General features: G+C 35.6%; 1 protein-coding gene across 2 annotated transcripts in view; it reads right to left on the bottom strand.

The window, feature by feature from the left end:
* The window catches only part of CCDC7 (coiled-coil domain containing 7), a 324264-nt gene that overhangs the window by 298243 nt on the left and 4322 nt on the right, over positions 1 to 21699 (bottom strand). For both annotated transcript variants that reach the window (XR_014242606.1, XM_082385250.1), the window contains exons 3-4: positions 20860 to 20952; positions 15378 to 15461 (exon numbers count right to left, since the gene is read on the bottom strand). Coding sequence is in view for 1 of the 2 variants with exons in the window: in XM_082385250.1 (XP_082241376.1) it covers positions 15378 to 15461; positions 20860 to 20952 (177 nt within the window). In the remaining variant the exon portion in view is untranslated. The remainder of the gene's footprint in view (positions 1 to 15377; positions 15462 to 20859; positions 20953 to 21699) is intronic.

The following is a 21699-nucleotide window of genomic DNA, read 5'->3' on the forward strand; positions in this document are numbered from 1 at the left end:
AATGAGACCATAAAAAAATGTCACGGTGAAGGAGCAAGGTAAAAACCTACAAGAGCAAATAAATGAAGAGGAAATAGGCAATCTACCTGAAAAAGAATTCAGAGTAATGACAGTAAAGATGATCCAGAATCTCGGAAATAGAATGGAGGCACAGATTGAGAAAATACAAGAAATGTTTAACAAAGATCTACAAGAACTAAAGAACAAACAAACAGAGATGAACAACAAAATAATTGAAATGAAAAATACACTAGAAAGAATCAATAACAGAACTGAGGCAGAAGAACGAATAAGTGAGCTAGAAGACAAAATGGTGGAAATAACTGCTGAGGAGCAGAATAAAGAAAAAAGAATGAGAAGAATTGAAGACAATCTCAGAGACCTCTGGGACAACACTAAAGGCACCAACTTTCGAATTATAGGAGTCCCATAAGAAGAAGAAAAACAGAAAGGGTCTGAGACAATATTTGAAGAGATTATGGTCGAAAAATTCCCTAACATGGGAAAGGAAACAGTCACCCAAATCCAGAAAGCACAGAGAGTCCCATACATGATAAACCCTAGGAAAAACACACCAAGACACATATTAATCAAACTAAAAAAAAAAAAAAATTAAATTCAGAGAAAAAAATTAAAAGCAGCAAAGGAACAACAAAAAATAATATACAAAGGAATCCCCATAAGATTATCAGCTCATTTTTCAGCAGAAACACTGTAAGTCAGAAGGGCATGGCAGAATATACTTAAGTGATGAAACAGAAAAATCTAAAACCAAGATTACTCTGCCCAGCAAGGATCTCATTCAGATTCGATGGAGAAATCAAAAGCTTTTCAAACAAGCAAAAGCTAAGACAATTCAGCACCACCAAACCAGCTTTACAACAAATGCTAAAGAAACTTCTCTAGGCAGGAAACACAAGAAGAAAAAGACCCACAAAAACAAACCCAAAACAATTGAGAAAATGGTAATAGGAACATACATATCGATAATAACCCTGAATGTAAATGGATTAAATGCCCCAACCAAAAGATACAGCTGGCTGAATGGATACAAAAACAAGACCCATATATATGCTGTCTATAAGAGACCCACATCAAACCTAGGGACACATACAGAGTGAAAGTGAAGGGATGGAAAAAGATAGTCCATGCAAATGGAAATCAAAAGAAAGCTGGAAAAAAAAAAAGAAAGAAAGAAAGCTGGAGTAGCAATACTCGTATCAGATAAAAATAGACTTTAAAATAAACACTGGTATAAGAGATAAGGAAGGACACTACATAATGATCAAAGGATCAATCCAAGAAGAAGATATAACATTATAAGTGTTTATACACCCAACATAGAAGCACATCAATACATAAGGCAAATGCTAACAACCATGAAAGGAGAAATCGACATTAACACAGTAATAGTAGGGGACTTTTAACACCCCATGTACACCAATGGACAGATCATCCAAACAGAAAATAGTAAGGAGGGCTTCCCTGGTGGCGCAGTGGTTGAGAATCTGCCTGCCAATGCAGGGAACACGGGTTCGAGCCCTGGTCTGGGAAGATCCCACATGCTGCGGAGCGACTAGGCCCGTGAGCCACAATTGCTGAGCCTGCGCGTCTGGAGCCTGTGCTCCACAACAAGAGAGACCGCAATAGTGAGAGGCCCGCGCACCGCGATGAAGAGTGGCCCCCACTTGCCGCAACTAGAGAAAGCCCTCGCACAGAAACAAAGACCCAACACAGCCATAAATAAATAAATAAATAAATAAATAAATAAATAAATAAATAAATAAATAAATAAAATTTAAAAAAAAAAAATAGCAAGGAAACACAAGCTTTAAATGACACAATAGACCAGATAGATTTAATGGATATTTCTAGAACATTCCACCCAAAAGTGGCAGAATACACTTTCTCTCAACTGCACAGGGAACATTCTCTAAGGATAGATAACATCTTGGGTCACAAATCAAGACTTGGAAAATTTAAGAAGACTGACATTGTATCAGCATATTTTCTGACCACAATGTTATGAGACAGGAAATCAATTACAGGAAAAAACTGTAAAAAGCACAAACACATGGAGGCTAAACAATGAGCTACTAAATAACCAAGAGATCACTGAAAAAGTCAAAGAAATTTAAAAATACATAGAAACAAATGACAACAAAAACAAGATGACCCAAAACCTATGGGACACAGCAAAAGCAGTTCTAAGAGGGAAGTTTAAAGCAATTCAACCTCACCTCAAGGAACAAGAAATACCTCAAATAAACAATCTAACCCTAAACTTAAAACAACTAGAGAAAGAACAAAGAAAACCCAAAGTCAGTAAATAATAAAGATCAGAGCAGAAATAAATGAAATAGAAACGAAGAAAACAATAGCAAAAATCAATAAAACTAAAAGCGGGTTCTTTGAGAAGATAAACAAAATTGATAAACCCTTAGTCACACTCAACAAAAAAAAAGGGAGAGGATGCAAATCAATAAAATTAGAAATGAAAAAGGAGAAATCAAAACTGACACCGCAGAAATACAAAGGATTATGAGAAACTGCAACAAACAACTAAATGCCAATAAAATGGACAACCTGAAAGAAATGGACAAATTCTTGCAAACATACAATTTTCCAAGACTGAACCAGGAATAATTAGAAAATATAAACAGCACTATCACAAGTAATGAACCTGAAACCATAATTAAAAATCTTCCACCAAACAAAAGTCCAGGACCAGATGGCTTCACAGGAGAATTCTATCAAACATTTAGAGAAGAGCTAACACCCATCCTTCTCAAACTCTTCCTCAAAATTGCAGAGGAAGGAACACTCCCAAACTCATTTAACAAGGCCACCATCACTCTAATACCAAAACCAGAAAAAGATATCACAAAAAAAGAAAAATACAGACCAACATCACTGATGAATATAGATGCAAAAATCCTGAACAAATTAGTAGCAAACAGAATCCAACAGCACATTAAAAGGATCATACACCATGATCAAGTGGGATTTACCCCACGGATGCAAGGATTCCTCAATATATGCAAATAAATCAATGTGATACACCACATTAACAAATTGAAGAATAAAAACCATATGATCATCTCAATAGATGCAGAAAAAGCTTTTGACAAAATTCAACACCCATTTATGATAAAAACTCTCCATTAAATGGGCATAGAGGGAACGTACCTTAACATAACAAAGGCCATATATGACAAACCCACAGTAAGCATCATACTCAATGGTGAAAAACTGAAAGCATTTCCACTAAGATCAGGAAAAAGACAAGGATGTGCTCTCTCACCACTGTTATTCAACATAGTTTTGGAAGTCCTAGCCACGGCAATCAGAGAAGAAAAAGAAATCAAAGGAATACACATTGGAAAAGAAGTAAAACTGTCACTGTTTGCAGATGACATGATGCTATACATAGAAAATCCTAAGGATGCAACGAGAAAACTACTAGAACTAATCAATGAATTTGGTAAGGTTGCAGGATACAAAATTAATGCACAGAAATCTCTGCCATTGCTATACACCAACAATGAAAAATCAGAAAGAGAAATTAAGGAAACACTCCCATTTACCACTGCAACAAAAAGAATAAAATACCTAGGAATAAACCTGCCTAAAGAGACAAAAGACTTGTCCTCAGAAAACTATAAAACACTGATGAAAGAAATCAAAGATGACATAAACAGATGGAGAAATATACCATGTGCTTGGATTGGAAGAATCAATATTCTGAAAATGACTATACGACCCAAAGCAATCTACAGATTCAATGCGATCCCTATCAAACTACCAATGGCATTCTTCACAGAATTAGAACAAATAATTTTACAATTTGTATGGAAACACAAAAGATCCCAAATAGTCAAAGCAATCTTGAGAAAGAAAAACAGGGTTGGAGGAATCAGGCTCCCTGACTTCAAAGTATACCACAAAGAGACAGTAATCAACACAGTATGGTACTAGCACAAAAAAAGAGAAATATAGATAAATGGTACAGGATAGAATGCCCAGAGATAAACCCATGCACATATGGGCACCTAATTTACGACAAAGGAGGCAAGAACATACAATGAAGAAAAGACAGCCTCTTCAATAAGTGGTGCTGGGAAAACTGGACAGCCACATGTAAAAGAATGAAATTAGAACACTACCTAATACCATCAACAAAAATAAACTCAAAATGGATTAAAGACTTAAATGTAAGACCAGACACTATAAAACTCTTACAGGAAAACACAGGAAAAACACTCTTTGACATAAACCACAGCAAGATCTTTTTTGCCCACCTCCTAGAGTAACAGAAATAAAAATAAACAAATGGGACTTAATTAAACTTAAAAGATTTTGCACAGCAAAGGAAACCATAAACAAGACAAAAAGACAACCCTCAGAACAGGAGAAAATATTTGCAAATGAAACAACAGACAAAGGATTAATCTCCAAAATATACAAACAGCACATGGAGTTCAATATCAAAAAGAAAAACAAACAATCCAGTTAAAAAATGGGCAGAAGACCTAAATAGACATTTCATCAAGGAAGATGTACAGATGGCCAAGAGGCACATGAAAAGATGCTCAACATCACCATTAGAGAAATGCATATCAAAACCACAATGAGGTATCACCTCACGTCGGTGAGAATGACCATCATCAAAAAATCTAGAAACAATAAATGCTGGAAAGGGTGTGGTGAAAAGGGAACCTTCCTGCACTGTTGGTGGGAATGTAAATTGATACAGCCACTATGGAAAAACAGTATGGAGGTTCCTTAAAAAACTAAAAATAGAACTACCATATGACCCAGCAATCTCATTACTGGGTATATACCCTGAGAAAACCATAATTCAAAAAGAGTCATGTACCACAATGTTCACTGCAGCACTATTTACAACAGCCAGGACATGGAACCAACTTAAATGTCCATCGACAGATGAATGGATGAAGAAGATGTGGCACATAGATACAATGGAATATTACTCAGCCATAAAAAGAAACGATATTGAGTTATTTGCAGTGAGGTGGATGGACTCAGAGTCTGTCATACAGAGTGAAGTAAGTCAGAAAGAGAAAAAGAAATACCGTATGCTAATGCATATACATGGAATCTTAAAAAAAAAAACAATGGTACTGATGTACCTAGTTGCAGGGCAGGAATAAAGATGTACACAAAGAGAATGGACTTGAGGACACAGTGTGGGAGGGGGAAGCTGGGGCAAAGTGAGAGTAGCATCGACATATATACACTACCAAATGTAAAATAGATAGCTAGTGGGAAGCAGCCGCATTGCACAGGGAGATCAGCTTGGTGCTTTGTGACCACCTAGAGCAGTGGGATAGAGAGGGCGGGAGGGAGATGCAAGAGGGAGGGGATATGGGGATATATGTATACATATAGCTGATTCACTTTGTTATACAGCAGAAACTAACACAACATTGTAAAGCAATTATACTCCAATAAAGATGTTGGAAAAAAAAAGTCAGTTGCATTCGTATATGTTAACAATGACCAATCCAAAAAGAAAATTAAGAAAATAATCCAATTCACTATAGCATCAAAAAAGATAAAAATATTTAGGAATAAAATAAACCAAGGAGATGAAAGATTTTAACACAGGGAACTATAAAACATTGCTAAAAGAAATTAAACAAGATACAAATAGATGGAAAGACACCCCATGGTCATGGATTGGAAGACTTACTACTGTTAAAATGTACATAATAGCCAGTGCAATCCCTATCAAAATCCCAATGGCATTTTCTGCAGAAATAGAAAAAAATACTAACATTCATATGTAATATCAAGGGCCCCCCCAATAGCCAAAACAATCTTCAAAAATCAAAACAAAGTCATAGGCCTCAACCTTCCTGATTTCAAGATACACTACAGCAACTGTAATTAAGACAGTGCTGTACTGTCATAAAGATAGATACATATGTACACCTAAAACTAATACAGTGTTATATGTGAATGATATCTAAATTTTTAAAAATAAAAATAAAAAAATAATTTAAAAGATACATAAACCAATGGAACAGAATTGAAAACCCAGAAATAAACCCTATCATATACGGCAAAATGATTTTATACAAGAGTACCAATGGAGAAAGAACAATCTCTTCAACAAATAATGCTGAAAAAATTAGATATCCACATGCAAAGAACAAAGTTCATCCTTCCCTTACACTATGTATAAAAATTAACTCAGAATGGATCCATAACCTGAATACAAGATCTAAACCTATTAAACTGCTGGAAGAAAACAGAGGGGAAAAGTGTCAGGAAATTGGATTTGGCAATGATTTCTTGGACATGACACCTAAAGCCCAAGCTTAACAAAAGCAAAAATAAACTAATGGGGGACTTCCCTGGTGGTCCAGTGGGTAAGACTCTGCGCTTCCAATGCAGGGGGCCTGGGCTCAATCCCTGGTTGGAGAACTAGATCCCACATGCATGCCACAACTAAGAGTCCACATGCCGCAACTAAGAAGTCCACATGCCACAACTAAGATGTCCGCATGCCACAACCACGAACCTTGCATGCCGCAACTAAGACCCAGTGCAGCCAAAATAAATACATAAATAAATACATAGAAAAAAATAAAACTTTTTAAAAGAATGAAAAAAATAAACAAATGGGTCTACATCAAATTAAAAAGTCACCACACATGAAAGGAAACCATCAACAAAATGAAAAGGCAGGTTGTACAACAAAAACTAACACAGTATTGTGAAGCAATTATACTCCACTAAAGATCTATTAAAAAAATAAAAAAGTTGGAGAAATGTAATTATGAACTGCATATTAGGTGATATCAAAGAATTATCTTTAATGTACATTGTGATAATGAAACTTTAAGAAAATACCTTTTTTTATTTAAGAAATGAATGCCGATGGATTAACCAAGATGGCGGAGTAGAAGGACGTGCTCTCACTCCCTCTTGCGAGAGCACCAGAATCACAACTGGCTGCTGGACAATCATCGACAGGAAGACACTGGAACTCACCAAGGAGGATAACCCATGTCCAAGGACAGAGGAGAAGCCACAGTGAGACGGTAGGAGGGGCGCAATCAGAGTAAAATCAAATCCCATAGCTGCTGGGTGGGTGACTCACAGACTGGCGAACACTTATACCACAGAAGTCCACCCACTGGAGTGAAGGTTCTGAGCCCCACGTCAGGCTTCCCAACCTGGGGGTCCGGCAACGGGAAGAGGAATTCCTAGAGAATCAGATTTTGAAGCCTAGTGGGAATTGATTACAGGACTTTGACAGGACTGGGGGAAACAGAGACCCCACTCTTGGAGGGCACACACAAAGTAGCGTGCGCATCGGGACCCAGGGGAAGGAGCAGTGACCCTGGGGGAGACTGAACCAGACCTGCTGGTGCTGGGGGGTCTCCTGCAGAGGCGGGAGGTGGCTCTGTTTCACCGTGGCGACAAGGACACTGGCAGCGGAGGTTCTGGGAAGTGCTCCTTGGCGTGAGCCCTCCCAGAGTCTGCCATTAACCCCATCAAAGAGCCCAGGTAGGCTCCAGTGTTGGGTTGCCTCAGGCAAAACAACCAACAGGGAGGGAATCCAGCCCCACCCATCAACAGTCAAGTGGATTAAAGTGTTACGGAGCTCTGTCCGCCACAGCAACAGTCAGCTCTACCCACCACCAGAGCCTCCCATCAAGCCTCTTAGATAGCCTCAACCACCAGAGGGCAGACAGCAGAAGCAAGAAAAACTACAATCCTGCAGCCTGTGGGCCAAAACCCACAGTTACAGAAAGATAGACAAGATGAAAAGGCAGAGGGCTATATATCAGATGAAGGAACAAGAAAAAACCTCAGAAAAACAACTAAATGAAGTGGAGATAGGCAACCTTCCAGAAAAAGAATTCAGAATAATGATAGTGAAGATGATCCAGGACCTCGGAATAAGAATGGAGGCAAAGATTGAGAAGATGCAAGAAATGATTAACAAAGACCTAGAAGAATTAAAGAACAAACAAACAGAGATGACCAATACAATAACTGAAATGAAAACTACACTAGAAGGAATCAATAGCAGAATAACTGAGGCAGAAGAACGGATAAGTGACGTGGAAGACAGAATGGTGGAATTCACTGCTGTGGAACAGACTAAAGAAAAAAGAATGAAAAGAAATGAAGACAGCCTAAGAGACCTCTGGGACAACATTAAACGCAACAACATTCACATTATAGGTGTCCCAGAAGGAGAAGAGAGAGAGAAAGGACCAGAGAAAATATTTGAAGAGATTATAGTCGAAAACTTCCCTAACATGGGAAAGGAAATAGCCACCCAAATCCAGGAAGTGCAGAGAGTCTCATACAGGATAAACCCAAGGAGAAACACGCCGAGACACACAGTAATCAAAATGGCAAAAATTAAAGACAAAGAAAAATTATTGAAAGCAGCAAGAGAAAAACGACAAATAACATACAAGGGAACTCCCATAAGGTTAACAGCTGATTTCTCAGCAGAAACTCTACAAGCCAGAAGGGAGTGGCATGATATACTTAAAGTGATGAAAGGGAAGAACCTACAACCAAGATTACTCTACCCGGCAAGGATCTCATTTAGATTTGATGGAGAAATCAAAAGCTTTACAGACAAGCAAAAGCTAAAAGAATTCAGCACCACCAAACCAGCTCTACAACAAATGTTAAAGGAACTTCTCTAAGTGGGAAACACAAGAGAAGAAAAGGACCTACAAAAACAAACCCAAAACAATTAAGAAAATGGTCATAGGAACATACATATCGATAATTACCTTAAACGTGAATGGATTAAATGCTCCAACCAAAAGACACAGGCTTGCTGAATGGATACAAAAACAAGACACATATATATGCTGTCTACAAGAGACCCACTTTAGACCTAGGGACACATACAGACTAAAAGTGAGGGGATGGAAAAAGATATTCCATGCAAATGGAAATCAAAAGAAAGCTGGAGTACCTATACTCATATCAGATAAAATAGACTTTAAACTAAAGAAGGTTACGAGACAAAGAAGGACACTACATAATGATCAAGGGATCAATCCAAGAAGAAGATATAACAATTATAAATATATATGCACCCAACATAGGAGCACCTCAATACATAAGGCAACTGCTAACAGCCATAAAAGAGGAAATTGACAGTAACACAATAATAGTGGGGGACTTTAACACTGCACTTACACCAATGGACAGATCATCCAAAATGAAAATAAATAAGGAAACAGAAGCTTTAAATGACACAATAGACCAGATAGATTTAATTGATATTTATAGGACATTCCATCCAAAAACAGCAGATTACACGTTCTTCTCAAGTGCGCACGGAACATTCTCCAGGATAGATCACATCTTGGGTCACAAATCAAGCCTCAGTAAATTTAAGAAAATTGAAATCATATCAAGCATCTTTTCTGACCACAATGCTATGAGATTAGAAATGAATTACAGGGAAAAAAACGTAAAAAAGACAAACACATGGAGGCTAAACAATACGTTACTAAATAACCAAGAGATCACTGAAGAAATCAAAGAAGAAATCAAAAAATACCTAGAGACAAATGACAATGAAAACACGACAACCCAAAACCTATGGGATGCAGCAAAAGCAGTTCTAAGAGGGAAGTTTATAGCTATACAAGCCTACCTAAAGAAACAAGAAAAATCTCAAGTAAACAATCTAACCTTACACCTAAAGAAACTAGAGAAAGAAGAACAAACAAAACCCAAAGTTAGCAGAAGGAAAGAAATCATAAAGATCAGAGCAGAAATAAATGAAATAGAAACAAAGAAAACAATAGCAAAGATCAATAAAACTAAAAGCTGGTTCTTTGAGAAGATAAACAAAATTGATAAGCCATTAGCCAGACTCATCAAGAAAAAGAGGGAGAGGACTCAAATCAATAAAATCAGAAATGAAAAAGGAGAAGTTACAACAGACACTGCAGAAATACAAAGCATCCTAAGAGACTACTACAAGCAACTTTATGCCAATAAAATGGACAACCTAGAAGAAATGGACAAATTCTTAGAAAGGTATAACCTTCCAAGACTGAACCAGGAAGAAACAGAAAATATGAACAGACCAATCACAAGTAATGAAATTGAAACTGTGATTAAAAATCTTCCAACAAACAAAAGTCCAGGACCAGATGGCTTCACAGGTGAATTCTATCAAACATTTAGAGAAGAGCTAACACCTATCCTTCTCAAACTCTTCCAAAAAATTGCAGAGGAAGGAACACTCCCAAACTCATTCTATGAGGCCACCATCACCCTGATACCAAAACCAGACAAAGACACTACAAAGAAAGAAAATTACAGACCGATATCACTGATGAATATAGATGCAAAAATCCTCAACAAAATACTAGCAAACAGAATCCAACAGCACATTAAAAGGATCATACACCACGATCAAGTGGGATTTACCCCAGGGATGCAAGGATTCTTCAATATACGCAAATCAATCAATGTGATACACCATATTAGCAAATTGAAGAAGAAAAACCATATGATCATCTCAATAGATGCAGAAAAGGCTTTTGACAAAATTCAACACCCATTTATGATAAAAACTCTCCAGAAAGTGGGCATAGAGGGAACCTACCTCAACATAATAAAGGCCATATATGACAAACCCACAGCAAACATCATTCTCAATGGTGAAAAACTGAAAGCATTTCCTCTAAGATCAGGAACGAGACAAGGATGTCCACTCTCACCACTATTATTCAACATAGTTCTGGAAGTCTTAGCCACGGCAATCAGAGAAGAAAAAGAAATAAAAGGAATACAAATTGGAAAAGAAGAAGTAAAACTGTCACTGTTTGCGGACGACATGATATTATACATAGAGAATCCTAAAACTGCCACCAGAAAACTGCTAGAGCTAATTAATGAATATGGTAAAGTTGCAGGATAGAAAATTAATGCACAGAAATCTCTTGCATTCCTATACACTAATGATGGAAAATCTGAAAGAGAAATTATGGAAACACTCCCATTTACCATTGCAACAAAAAGAATAAAATACCTAGGGATAAACCTACCTAGGGAGACAAAAGACCTGTATGCAGAAAACTATAAGACACTGATGAAAGAAATTAAAGATGATACCAACAGATGGAGAGATATATCATGTTCTTGGATTGGAAGAATCAACATTGTGAAAATGACTATACTACCCAAAGCAATCTACAGATTCAATGCAATCCCTATCAAATTACCAATGGCATTTTTTACGGAACTAGAACAAATCATCTTAAAATTTGTATGGAGACACAAAAGACCCTGAATAGCCAAAGCAGTCTTGAGGGAAAAAAACGGAGCTGGAGGAATCAGACTCCCTGACTTCAGACTATACTACAAAGCTACAGTAATCAAGACAATATGGTACTGGCACAAAAACAGAAACATAGATCAATGGAACAAGATAGAAAGCCCAGAGATAAACCCACGCACCTATGGTCAACTAATCTATGACAAAGGAGGCAAAGATATACAATGGAGAAAAGACAGTCTCTTCAATAAGTGGTGCTGGGAAAACTGGACAGCTACATGTAAAAGAATGAAATTAGAATACTCCCTAACACCATACACAAAAATAAACTCAAAATGGATTCGAGACCTAAATGTAAGACTGGACACTGTAAAACTCTTAGAGGAAAACATAGGAAGAACACTCTTTGACATAAATCACAGTAAGATCTTTTTTGATCCACCTCCTAGAGTAATGGAAATAAAAACAAAAATAAACAAATGGGACCTAATGAAACTTCAAAGCTTTTGCACAACAAAGGAAACCATAAACAAGACCAAAAGACAACCCTCAGAATGGGAGAAAATATTTGCAAATGAATCAACGGACAAAGGATTAATCTCCAAAATATATAAACAGCTCATGCAGCTCAATATTAAAGAAACAAACACCCCAATCCAAAAATGGGCAGAAGACCTAAATAGACATTTCTCCAAAGAAGACATACAGACGGCCACGAAGCACATGAAAAGATGCTCAACATCACTAATTATTAGAGAAATGCAAATCAAAACTACAACGAGGTATCATCTGACAGCAGTTAGAATGGGCATCATCAGAAAATCTACAAACAACAAATGCTGGAGAGGGTGTGGAGAAAAGGGAACCCTCTTGCATTGTTGGTGGGAATGTAAATTGATACAGCCACTATGGAGAACAATATGGAGGTTCCTTAAAAAACTAAAAATAGAATTACCATATGACCCAGCAATCCCACTACTGGGCATATACCCAGAGAAAACCGTAATTCAAAAAGACACATGCACCCGAATGTTCATTGCAGCACTATTTACAATAGCCAGGTCATGGAAGCAACCTAAATGCCCATCAACAGACGAATGGATAAAGAAATTGTGGTACATATATACAATGGAATATTACTCAGCCATAAAAAGGAACGAAATTGAGTCATTTGTTGAGACGTGGATGGATCTAGAGACTGTCATACAGAGTGAAGTAAGTCAGAAAGAGAAAAACAAATATCGTATATTAACACATATATGTGGAACCTAGAAAAATGGTACAGATGAGCCAGTTTGCAGGGCAGAGGTTGAGACACAGATGTAGAGAACGGACATATGGACACCAAGGGGGGAAAACTGCGGTGGGGTGGGGATGGTGTTGTGCTGAATTGGGCGATTGGGATTGACATGTATACACTGATGTGTATAAAATTGATGCCTAATAAGAACCTGCAGTATAAAAAGCAAACAAACAAAACAACTAATACTAAACTTTCATTGGGTTATTTGTATGGAAATATGTTAATATAAATGTTTCAGATATTACATGAAATTTCTAAAAATCTTATATGTTCTGGTATAATGTTATAAGTCATAATCCTAGTTATTACCTTAAAATGTATATCTCAGAAATAACTAATTTTCTTGTCAACTGCATTATTATGAACTTTCATCAAATTTTTAACTATGGTCATTTTTAAGTCTTTTGTCATTTACAGACAGTTCTGGGTGTACTCTGATGCTTTTGCAAATATGTTCCTATAAAAGGGTTTCATCTTTAAGAAATTCATGGAAAAGACTCTGACAAGTACAGGTTTCTGGTAACTGACTGTACTGCTGAACTGAATGAATAAGCATTTTCAGAACTCTAATGAAAAACTGATGAACTCATAAAAGTGCTAACAAAAGATCAAGATGAAAAAAAAAATTAATGACATGGGACTGAGTGAACTGATGAGGATGAGTATAATTTTTGTGACTTTGTCTGAATTTAAAAAAAAAAAAAATCCCACAAGGACTCAGAGGCAAAGAATATACAAATCAATTTTCACTGCAAAGTAAAGGAGCTGTTACAGTGGAGGATTACTGGACTGAATGTCAATATTATGACATAGTATGAGTGTGTTTCATGTTTGGTAATTGCAATCATTGTTGCTTTTGTTGTGGTCATCCATGTACAATGCTTGGTGTCAGTCTATTTATCTCTTGTAAAAATAAAATACAGTGTGTGTGTGTGTGAAAAAAAAAAAAAAATGAAAAGGCAATCCATGGAATGGGAGCAAATATTTGCAAACCATATATATTACTGTAAAAAGGCTTAATATCCAGAATATATAAGGAACTCATGCAACTCAATAGCAAAATAACAAATAACCTGATTTTAAAATGGGCAAAGAAATAGAAAAATAGACATTTTTCCAAACAAGACATACAAATGAACAATGGGTGCAAGAAAAGGTGTTCAACATCACTCATCATCAGGGAAATGCAAATCAAAATCATATGAGATATCACCTCACACCTGTGAAAATGTGTATTACCAAAAAGACAAGAGAAAATAAACACTGATAAGGATGTGGAGAGAGGGAACCCTCATGCACTGTTGGTGGGTATGTAAATGGATATAGCAACTATGGAAAACAGTATGTAGGTTTCTAAAAAAAATTAAAAATATAAGTACCATATGATCCAGCAATAACACTTTCAGGTATATATCCAAAGGAAACAAAATCAGTATCTCAAAAAGATATCCACACTCCCATGGTCTTTGCAGCATTATTCACAATAGCCAAGATACTGAAACAGTCTAAGTGTCCATCAGTGGATGAATGGATAAAGAAATTGTGATATACATACAAAATGGAATATTATTCAGGCATTAAAAAAAGAAGGAAAACCTGCCATTTGTGACAACATTGATGAATCTGTAAGACACTATGGTAAGTGAAACAAGCCAGACACAGAAAGAAAAATATTGCATGACCCCACTTACACATGAAATCAAAACAAACAAAAACAACCCCTCATAGTAACTGAGAGTAGAATGGTGATTACTAGGTGCCAAGCAGAGGGGGTCACAGGAAGTTATTGTTTAATGCATACAGTTTCAGTTTTGCAAGATGGAAAGAGCTCTGTAGTGGAAGGCAGTGATGGTTACACAATATAAATGTACTTAACACCACTGAACTGTACACTTAAAAATGCTTAAGATAGTATACTTTATGTTCATTTTCCAATTAAAAAATTAAAAAATGTGTATATAAATATATATGTGTATGTGTGTGTGTGTATATATATATATATATATATATAGCAAAACACGAGAAAGTATATTTTATAATGTTATTAATGCTTATGCATCAGAGTAACATTGCACATAATTTATTTTCCTATGTACTTTTCATACTTCTTCAAAGGTTCCACAATAATACTTTCAAAATCAGCTAAAACACAATGAATGTTACTTTTCAAAACTCACAAAATAAGAAAATGTATTACCAAATAATACATATGGTATTATTTAATTTCTAAAGAATAATATGTATAACTATGGAAAAATAGGAAAGTAAACAAAAATATGTTGACAAGAGTTATCTCAGAGAAACAGGATTATGATGACTTTTATTTTCTTTTTGTATGCCTTCATTTTTAAATTTTCATTATTTATGCCATTACTTTTGTAATATAAATGTACTTATTTAAAAAACACAATAAAATATAAATACTACATATGAAAATATTAATGACCCAGTCAATGCTGTACATAAAGGACAATTCACAGACATAAACGCCTACGATAAATATAATGCTTTCCAATGCTCTTTATAACTACTTAAGGCACTATATCTAGACTAATACTGCTGACTGGATTATCATATTCAAGATCAAACAACCAATATAACTTTAAATATTTTATTATTAAAATGATTGTTAATAATAATGAATAGTAATTTAATTAGTAATTATTATCAGTTTATCTTGTTTTATTATTAATGAATATTATTAGTAGCTTATAATTAAAATATTAAGTAATATTTTATGCTTAGCAGTTTACACAGAATACGTACATTACGTTCTTCCTTAGCTGCTGCTTCTAACTGAGCTGCAAATTGTGAACAACATACCAAGAATGAATTCAGATCATCCCCAACCTTATGAAAAAAGGAGAAAGTTACTTTTATTTCAGAATTCATACACATATCCATTTATCTTTTAGTATATTTAACTACTTTTGAAAATAGTTTTGTGTATGTGATTTCTGTCCCTTGAAATGCATAAAATGAGAAATCATGTTCCAAATGCTATACTAGCAAATTTTCCCAGAAAGAAAGTACATTCTGGGGAGTGGCTCAGTAATGACATATACCCAGCTATGTCTCTCCTCGCATTCTCCTCTACACAGGTGTAGAAAATCAAGAATTCCAGCCTTAGCCTTCTGAAATTTAGGGGTAGCAAAAAAAAGTACACACTTAAATATATGTTAAATAATGCTTTGTGTTAAAAAATGACTGCTAATTATGACTTCTGATTATAACTATACTTGCCAAGAGATATAGTCTTTCACCCTTACTTAATGAGCAACAGAAAATTTTGAGGAAAAAAGTTACATATTAAAAAGTCACAATGACTGAACCTCTTTTAGTAGAGCAGTGATCTGTAAACCAGACAACTGACCAAAGATAAATAAATCTCAGATGCTTATATACAGTTAGAATTCTGATAGAATGTTCTCCAGGACAAATATGATCCCTCAACATTACATTTTAAACATACTCAGAGGTTCATATATTTTTATCATGGTAAAACCTATAATCATATAGGAGACAGACGGGGAAACTAAAATAGTCATTCAGGAGAGTGGGAAAATGAATTAACTAGAGTTACTAATCACAAATATAAAGTGAGACCATTAGCAGACTTGGGGATTTTCTTCCACCCACATTCAGGTGCCACAAATAGACGATGAACATCAATTTGATCAAGATACATATTCTTTTCAAGTGCACACAGAACATTATCCAGGATAGATCACATGCTGGGCCACAAAGCAAGCCTCGCTAAATACAAGAAAACTGAAATATCAAGCATCCTTTCTGACCACAACACTATGAGGCTAAAAATCAACTACAAGAAAAAACTGCAAAAAACACAAACACATGGATGCTAAACAATATGCTGCTAAACAACCAATGGCTCAATGAAGAAATCAAAGAGGAAATCAAAAAATACCTAGAGACAAATGAAAATGAAAGCATGATAATCCAAAACCTACGGGATGCAGCAAAAGCAGTTCTACAGAGGGAAGTTTACAGCAATACAAGCTTACCTCTGGAAACAAGAAAAATCTCAAACAACCTAACCCTACACCTAAAGCAACTAGAATAAAGAACAAACAAAACCCAAAGCTAGTAGAAGAAAAGAAATCATAAAGATCAGAGCTGAAATAAATGAAATAGAGATTAAAAAAACAATAGAAAAGACCAATGAAATCTAAAGCTAGTTCTTTGAAAAAACAAACAAAATTGATAAAACTTTAGCCAGACTCATCAAGAAAAGAAGGGAGAGGGCCCAAATCAATAAAATCAGAAATGAAAAAGGAAAAGTTACAACCAACACCACAGAAATACAAAGGATCATGAGACTACTACAAGCAACTATAAGCCAATAAAATGGACAATCCAGAAGAAATGGACAAATTCTTGAACCAAGAACAAATAGAAAATATGAACAGACCAATTATCAGAACTGAAATTGAAAGAATAATTTAAAAACTCCCAAAAAACAAAAGTCCAGGACCAGATGACTTCACAGGTGACTTCTACCAAACATTTAGAGAAGAGTTAACACCTATCCTTCCGAAAATATTCCAAAAAACTGGAGAGTAAGGAAGACTTCTGAAGTCACTCTATGAGGCTACCATCACCCTGATACCAAAACCAGACAAAGATACCACAAAAAAAGAAAATCACAGCCCCATATCACTGATGAACATAGATGCAAAAATCCTCAAAATACAAGCAAACCTACTCCAACAATACATTAAAAGGTTCATACAATATGACCAAGTGGGATTTATCCCAGGGATGCAAGGATTTTTCAATATCCACAAATCAATCAATGTGACACACGACATTAACAAATTGAAGACTATAAACCATATGATCATCTCAATAGATGCAGAAAAAACTTTTGGTAAAATTCAACATCCATTTATGATTAAAAAAAAACTCTTTAGAAAGTGGGAATAGAGGGAACATACCCTCAACATAATAAAGGTCATATATGACAAACCCACAGCTAACATTATACTCAACTGTGAGAATGCCCACCCTCGTCACTTTTACTCAACATAGTTTTGGAAGTTCTAGCCACAGCACTCAGAGAAGAAAAAGAAAAGGAATCCAAATTGGAAAAGAAGAAGTAAAACTGTCACTGTTTTCAGATGACATGATACTATACATAGAAAATCCTAAAGACACTACTAGAAAACTACTGAAGCTCATCAATGAATTCAGTAAAGTTGCAGGATACAAAATTAATATACAGAAACCTGTCGCATTTGTATACACTAACAACAAAAGATCAGAAAGAGAAATTAAGGAAACAATCCCATCACATCAAAAAATAAAATAAAGTACCTAGGAATAAACCTACCTAAGGAAACAAAAGACCTGTACTCCAAAGACTATAAGACGCTAATGAAAGAAACTGAAGGTGACACAAACAGATGGAAAGATATACTGTGTTCTTGGATTGGAAGACTCAATAGTGTTAAAATGACCATACTACCCAAGGCAATCTATGCTTTCAATGCAATTCCTATCAAATTACCAATGCCATTCTTCACAGAACTAGAGCAAAAAAATTTAAAAATTTGTATAGAAACACAAAAGACCCCGAATAGCCAAAACAATCCTGAGAAAGAAGAATGAAGCTTGAGAAATCACTCTCCCTGACTTCAGACTATACTACAAAGCTACAGTAATCAAAACAGTATGGTACTGGCACAAAAAGAGACATATAGATTAATGGAACAGGACAGAAAGCTCAGAAATAAACCCAAGCACATATGGTCAAATAATCTACAACAAAGGAGGCAAGAATATACAATGGAGAAAAGACAGCCTCTTCAATAAGTGGTGCTGGGAAAACTGGACAGCTACATGTGAAAGAATGAAATTAGAACACTCCCTAACACCATAACACAAAAATAAACTCAAAATGGATTAAAGACCTAAATGTAAGGCCAGACACTATAAAACTCTAGAGGAAAACATAGGCAAAACACTCTTTGACATAAAACGTAGCAATATTTTTTTGGATCCCTCTCCTAGAGTAAAGGAAACAAAAACAAAACTAAACAAATGGGACGTAATTAAACTTAAAAGCTTTTGCACAGCAAAAGAAACCATAAACAAAACAAAAAGACAACTTATAGACTGGGAGAAAATATTTGAAAATGATGCTACCAACAAGGGATTAATTTCCAAAATTCACAAACAGCTCATGCGGCTTAATATCAGAAAAACAAACAACCCAATCAAAAAATGGGCTGAAAACCTAAATAGACATTTCTCCAAAGAAGACATACAGATAGGCATATGAAAAAGAAAACATACAGGCACATGAAAAGATTCTCAATATCGCTAATTATTAGAGAAACACAAATCAAAACTATAATGAGATATCACCTCACACTAGTCAGAATGGCCATCATTAAAAAGTCTACAGATAATATATGCTGGCGAGGGTGTGGAGCAAAAGGAACCCCCCTACCTTGTTGGTGGAAATGTAAATTGGTGCAGCCACCATGGAGAACAGTATGGATGTTCCTCAAAAAACTAAAAATAGAGTTACCATATGATCCGGCAATCCCACTCCTGGGCATATATCCAGAGAAAACTCTAATTCAAAAAGATATGTGGGGACTTCCCTGGCAATCCAGTGGTTAAGAATCTGTGCTTCCATTGCAGAGGGCACAGGTTCGACCCCTGGTCAGGGAATTAAGATCCCACATGCCACATGGCACAGCCAAGAAAAAAAAAGAGAAAGAGAGAGACAAGGAAATTAAAACATTCAGATTGGACAAGAAGAAGTAAAACTGTCCTTATTTGAAGATGACATAATTGTCTATGTATAAAACCCCAAAGTATCTACAGAAAGATTCCTAGAATAAAGAAGTACATTGAGCAAGGTTGCAAGATGTAAGATCAACACATGAAAATCAATCATATTTCTATATACTAATAACAAACAGGTGGAAACTGAAATTAAAAATATAATGCCATTAAAAATCATTCCAAAAAACATGAAATATTAATGTATAAATCTGAAGAACAATATACAGGATCTTTATGATGAAAATTACAGAATGCTGAAGAAAGAAATCAAACAGGACAATGAAATCAATCAAATAAATGGAGAAACATACTATGTTCATGGTTTGAAAGACCCAACATAGTTATTTTATTACATGAAGCCAAACTCAATCCCTAACTAACAAAACTAATTATAAAATAAAAGAATAATGAACAACGAGTACAGCGTATTAAAGTATAGTCAACTATTAAGAAATATGTAAAAATAATTTGTCTCATCAGTAGACTGAAGGTGAACCACATAATCACCTTAATAGTTATATTATTTCAATATATACAACAAAGACATTTATTAAAACTCAGGGGGCTTCCCTGGTGGTGCAGTGGTTGAGAATCTGCCTGCCAATGCAGGGGACACGGGTTCGAGCCCTGGTCTGGGAAGATCCCACATGCTGCGGAGCAACTAAGCCCGTGCGCCACACCTACTGAGCCTGCGCGTCTGGAGCCCGTGCTCCGCAACAAGAGAGGCCACGACAGTGAGAGGCCCGCGCACCGCGATGAAGAGTGGCCCCTGCTCGCTGCAACTAGAGAAAGCCCTCACACAGAAACGAAGACCCAACACAGCCAATTAAAAAAAAAAAAAAAAAAAAAAAAAACTACATCAATTTAAAAAAAAAAAAAAAACTCAGTAATCTCTTCAATGTTGGGGGTTTTTTATTTAGCAAACCATAAATAGAAGAATACTTTCTTAACACAATAAAGAATATACATTGCAAACCAACAGCCAACCACAAGCTTACATATTAAACAAGAGATGCATTAGCATCAAAAGTAGGCTCAAGATATAGATATGTGGTGGTGTGAAGATTTGGGAGATTGGGATTGACATGTATACACTGATGTATATAAAATGGATGACTAATAAGAATAAAAAATAATAATAAAAATAAATAAATAAAATGTTTAAGAACATATACAAATGAATGGAAACAAATTTAAAATTGAAATCCAATAAATACTTTAGTAATAAAAATATATATAGATTTGCCTTAATTAAACTTTAAGATAAGTGTTGGCAGAGAATGGAAAAATCAGTACACTACTTTCAAGTTTCCTAGGAGGATCATTTTCATGGATGGGGGATTCATTCTGAGAACATATACAGACTCTAAAAGAAAATCTTAGCCCTTTTCAGCATTAATGTCTCTACATTAGCGTTACATATACTTACAGGAAAGGTTAATCCTTCATGTACAGGCTTCACAACTGGTTCTTCTCCATTTGGAATGCTAAATCCATAGGTTTCTTCCAAAGTAGAAACAACCTATGAGAAAATCAAAGCAAATTATGTACTTATATAGGGTAAAAATATTGCATTAAATCTAAAAAGATATTTAATCAACTATGTCAGAACCATTTTAGCAGTAAGACTTATTTCTACCAGTACCATAAACTTAAATTTTCCATCTCATGCCCCACCTCATATCATCCTGAAGAAGGAGTATGAGCAATAGGCCTTGATCCCTCCCTAGCAATGAAGAAAGGCCCTATGACTCTTCCATTTCTGTGTTGAAGGGAGTCTATGAACAGCTGAAGCATCAAATCTACTTACCACCAAAGTTTTCCACAAAATCTAACTGACTTGGCTTTCCTCTTTGAAGAGAGTGGGGAAAATAGAGAGATGGAGACCAGAAAGCAATACATTTTTAAAGGAAATTCTCTGAGCTAACCCCCTGAACTTTGAGCAAACTTGTATTTTGGAAGTTTGATGAACTATATTTTTTTTGTATATTTGTGCTATTCCTCATTGTTCTCCCTTGGTATTTGGTACATTTACAACTCGATTCTGGATCACTGTGCAAGGAAGAAACTCAGAAAAAAGGAAGATTTTTTTTCCCCTACACTAAGAGCTAGAGTTTCTAAAGTGCAGAGAAGAGCTAACAGAGCAGGCACGAGACTTAGAAAATACTATCCTTAGAAAGATCTGCTTGTGTCTCAGAACTTGGATTTCAGGAGGATTCCCACTATTCATTGACTGATGACAGTGGCTCACTGTCCCTAAACTCATTGT

Source organism: Balaenoptera borealis (assembly GCF_965194805.1).
Source record: "Balaenoptera borealis genome assembly, chromosome: 3".
Classification (NCBI taxonomy): Eukaryota; Metazoa; Chordata; class Mammalia; order Artiodactyla; family Balaenopteridae; genus Balaenoptera; species Balaenoptera borealis.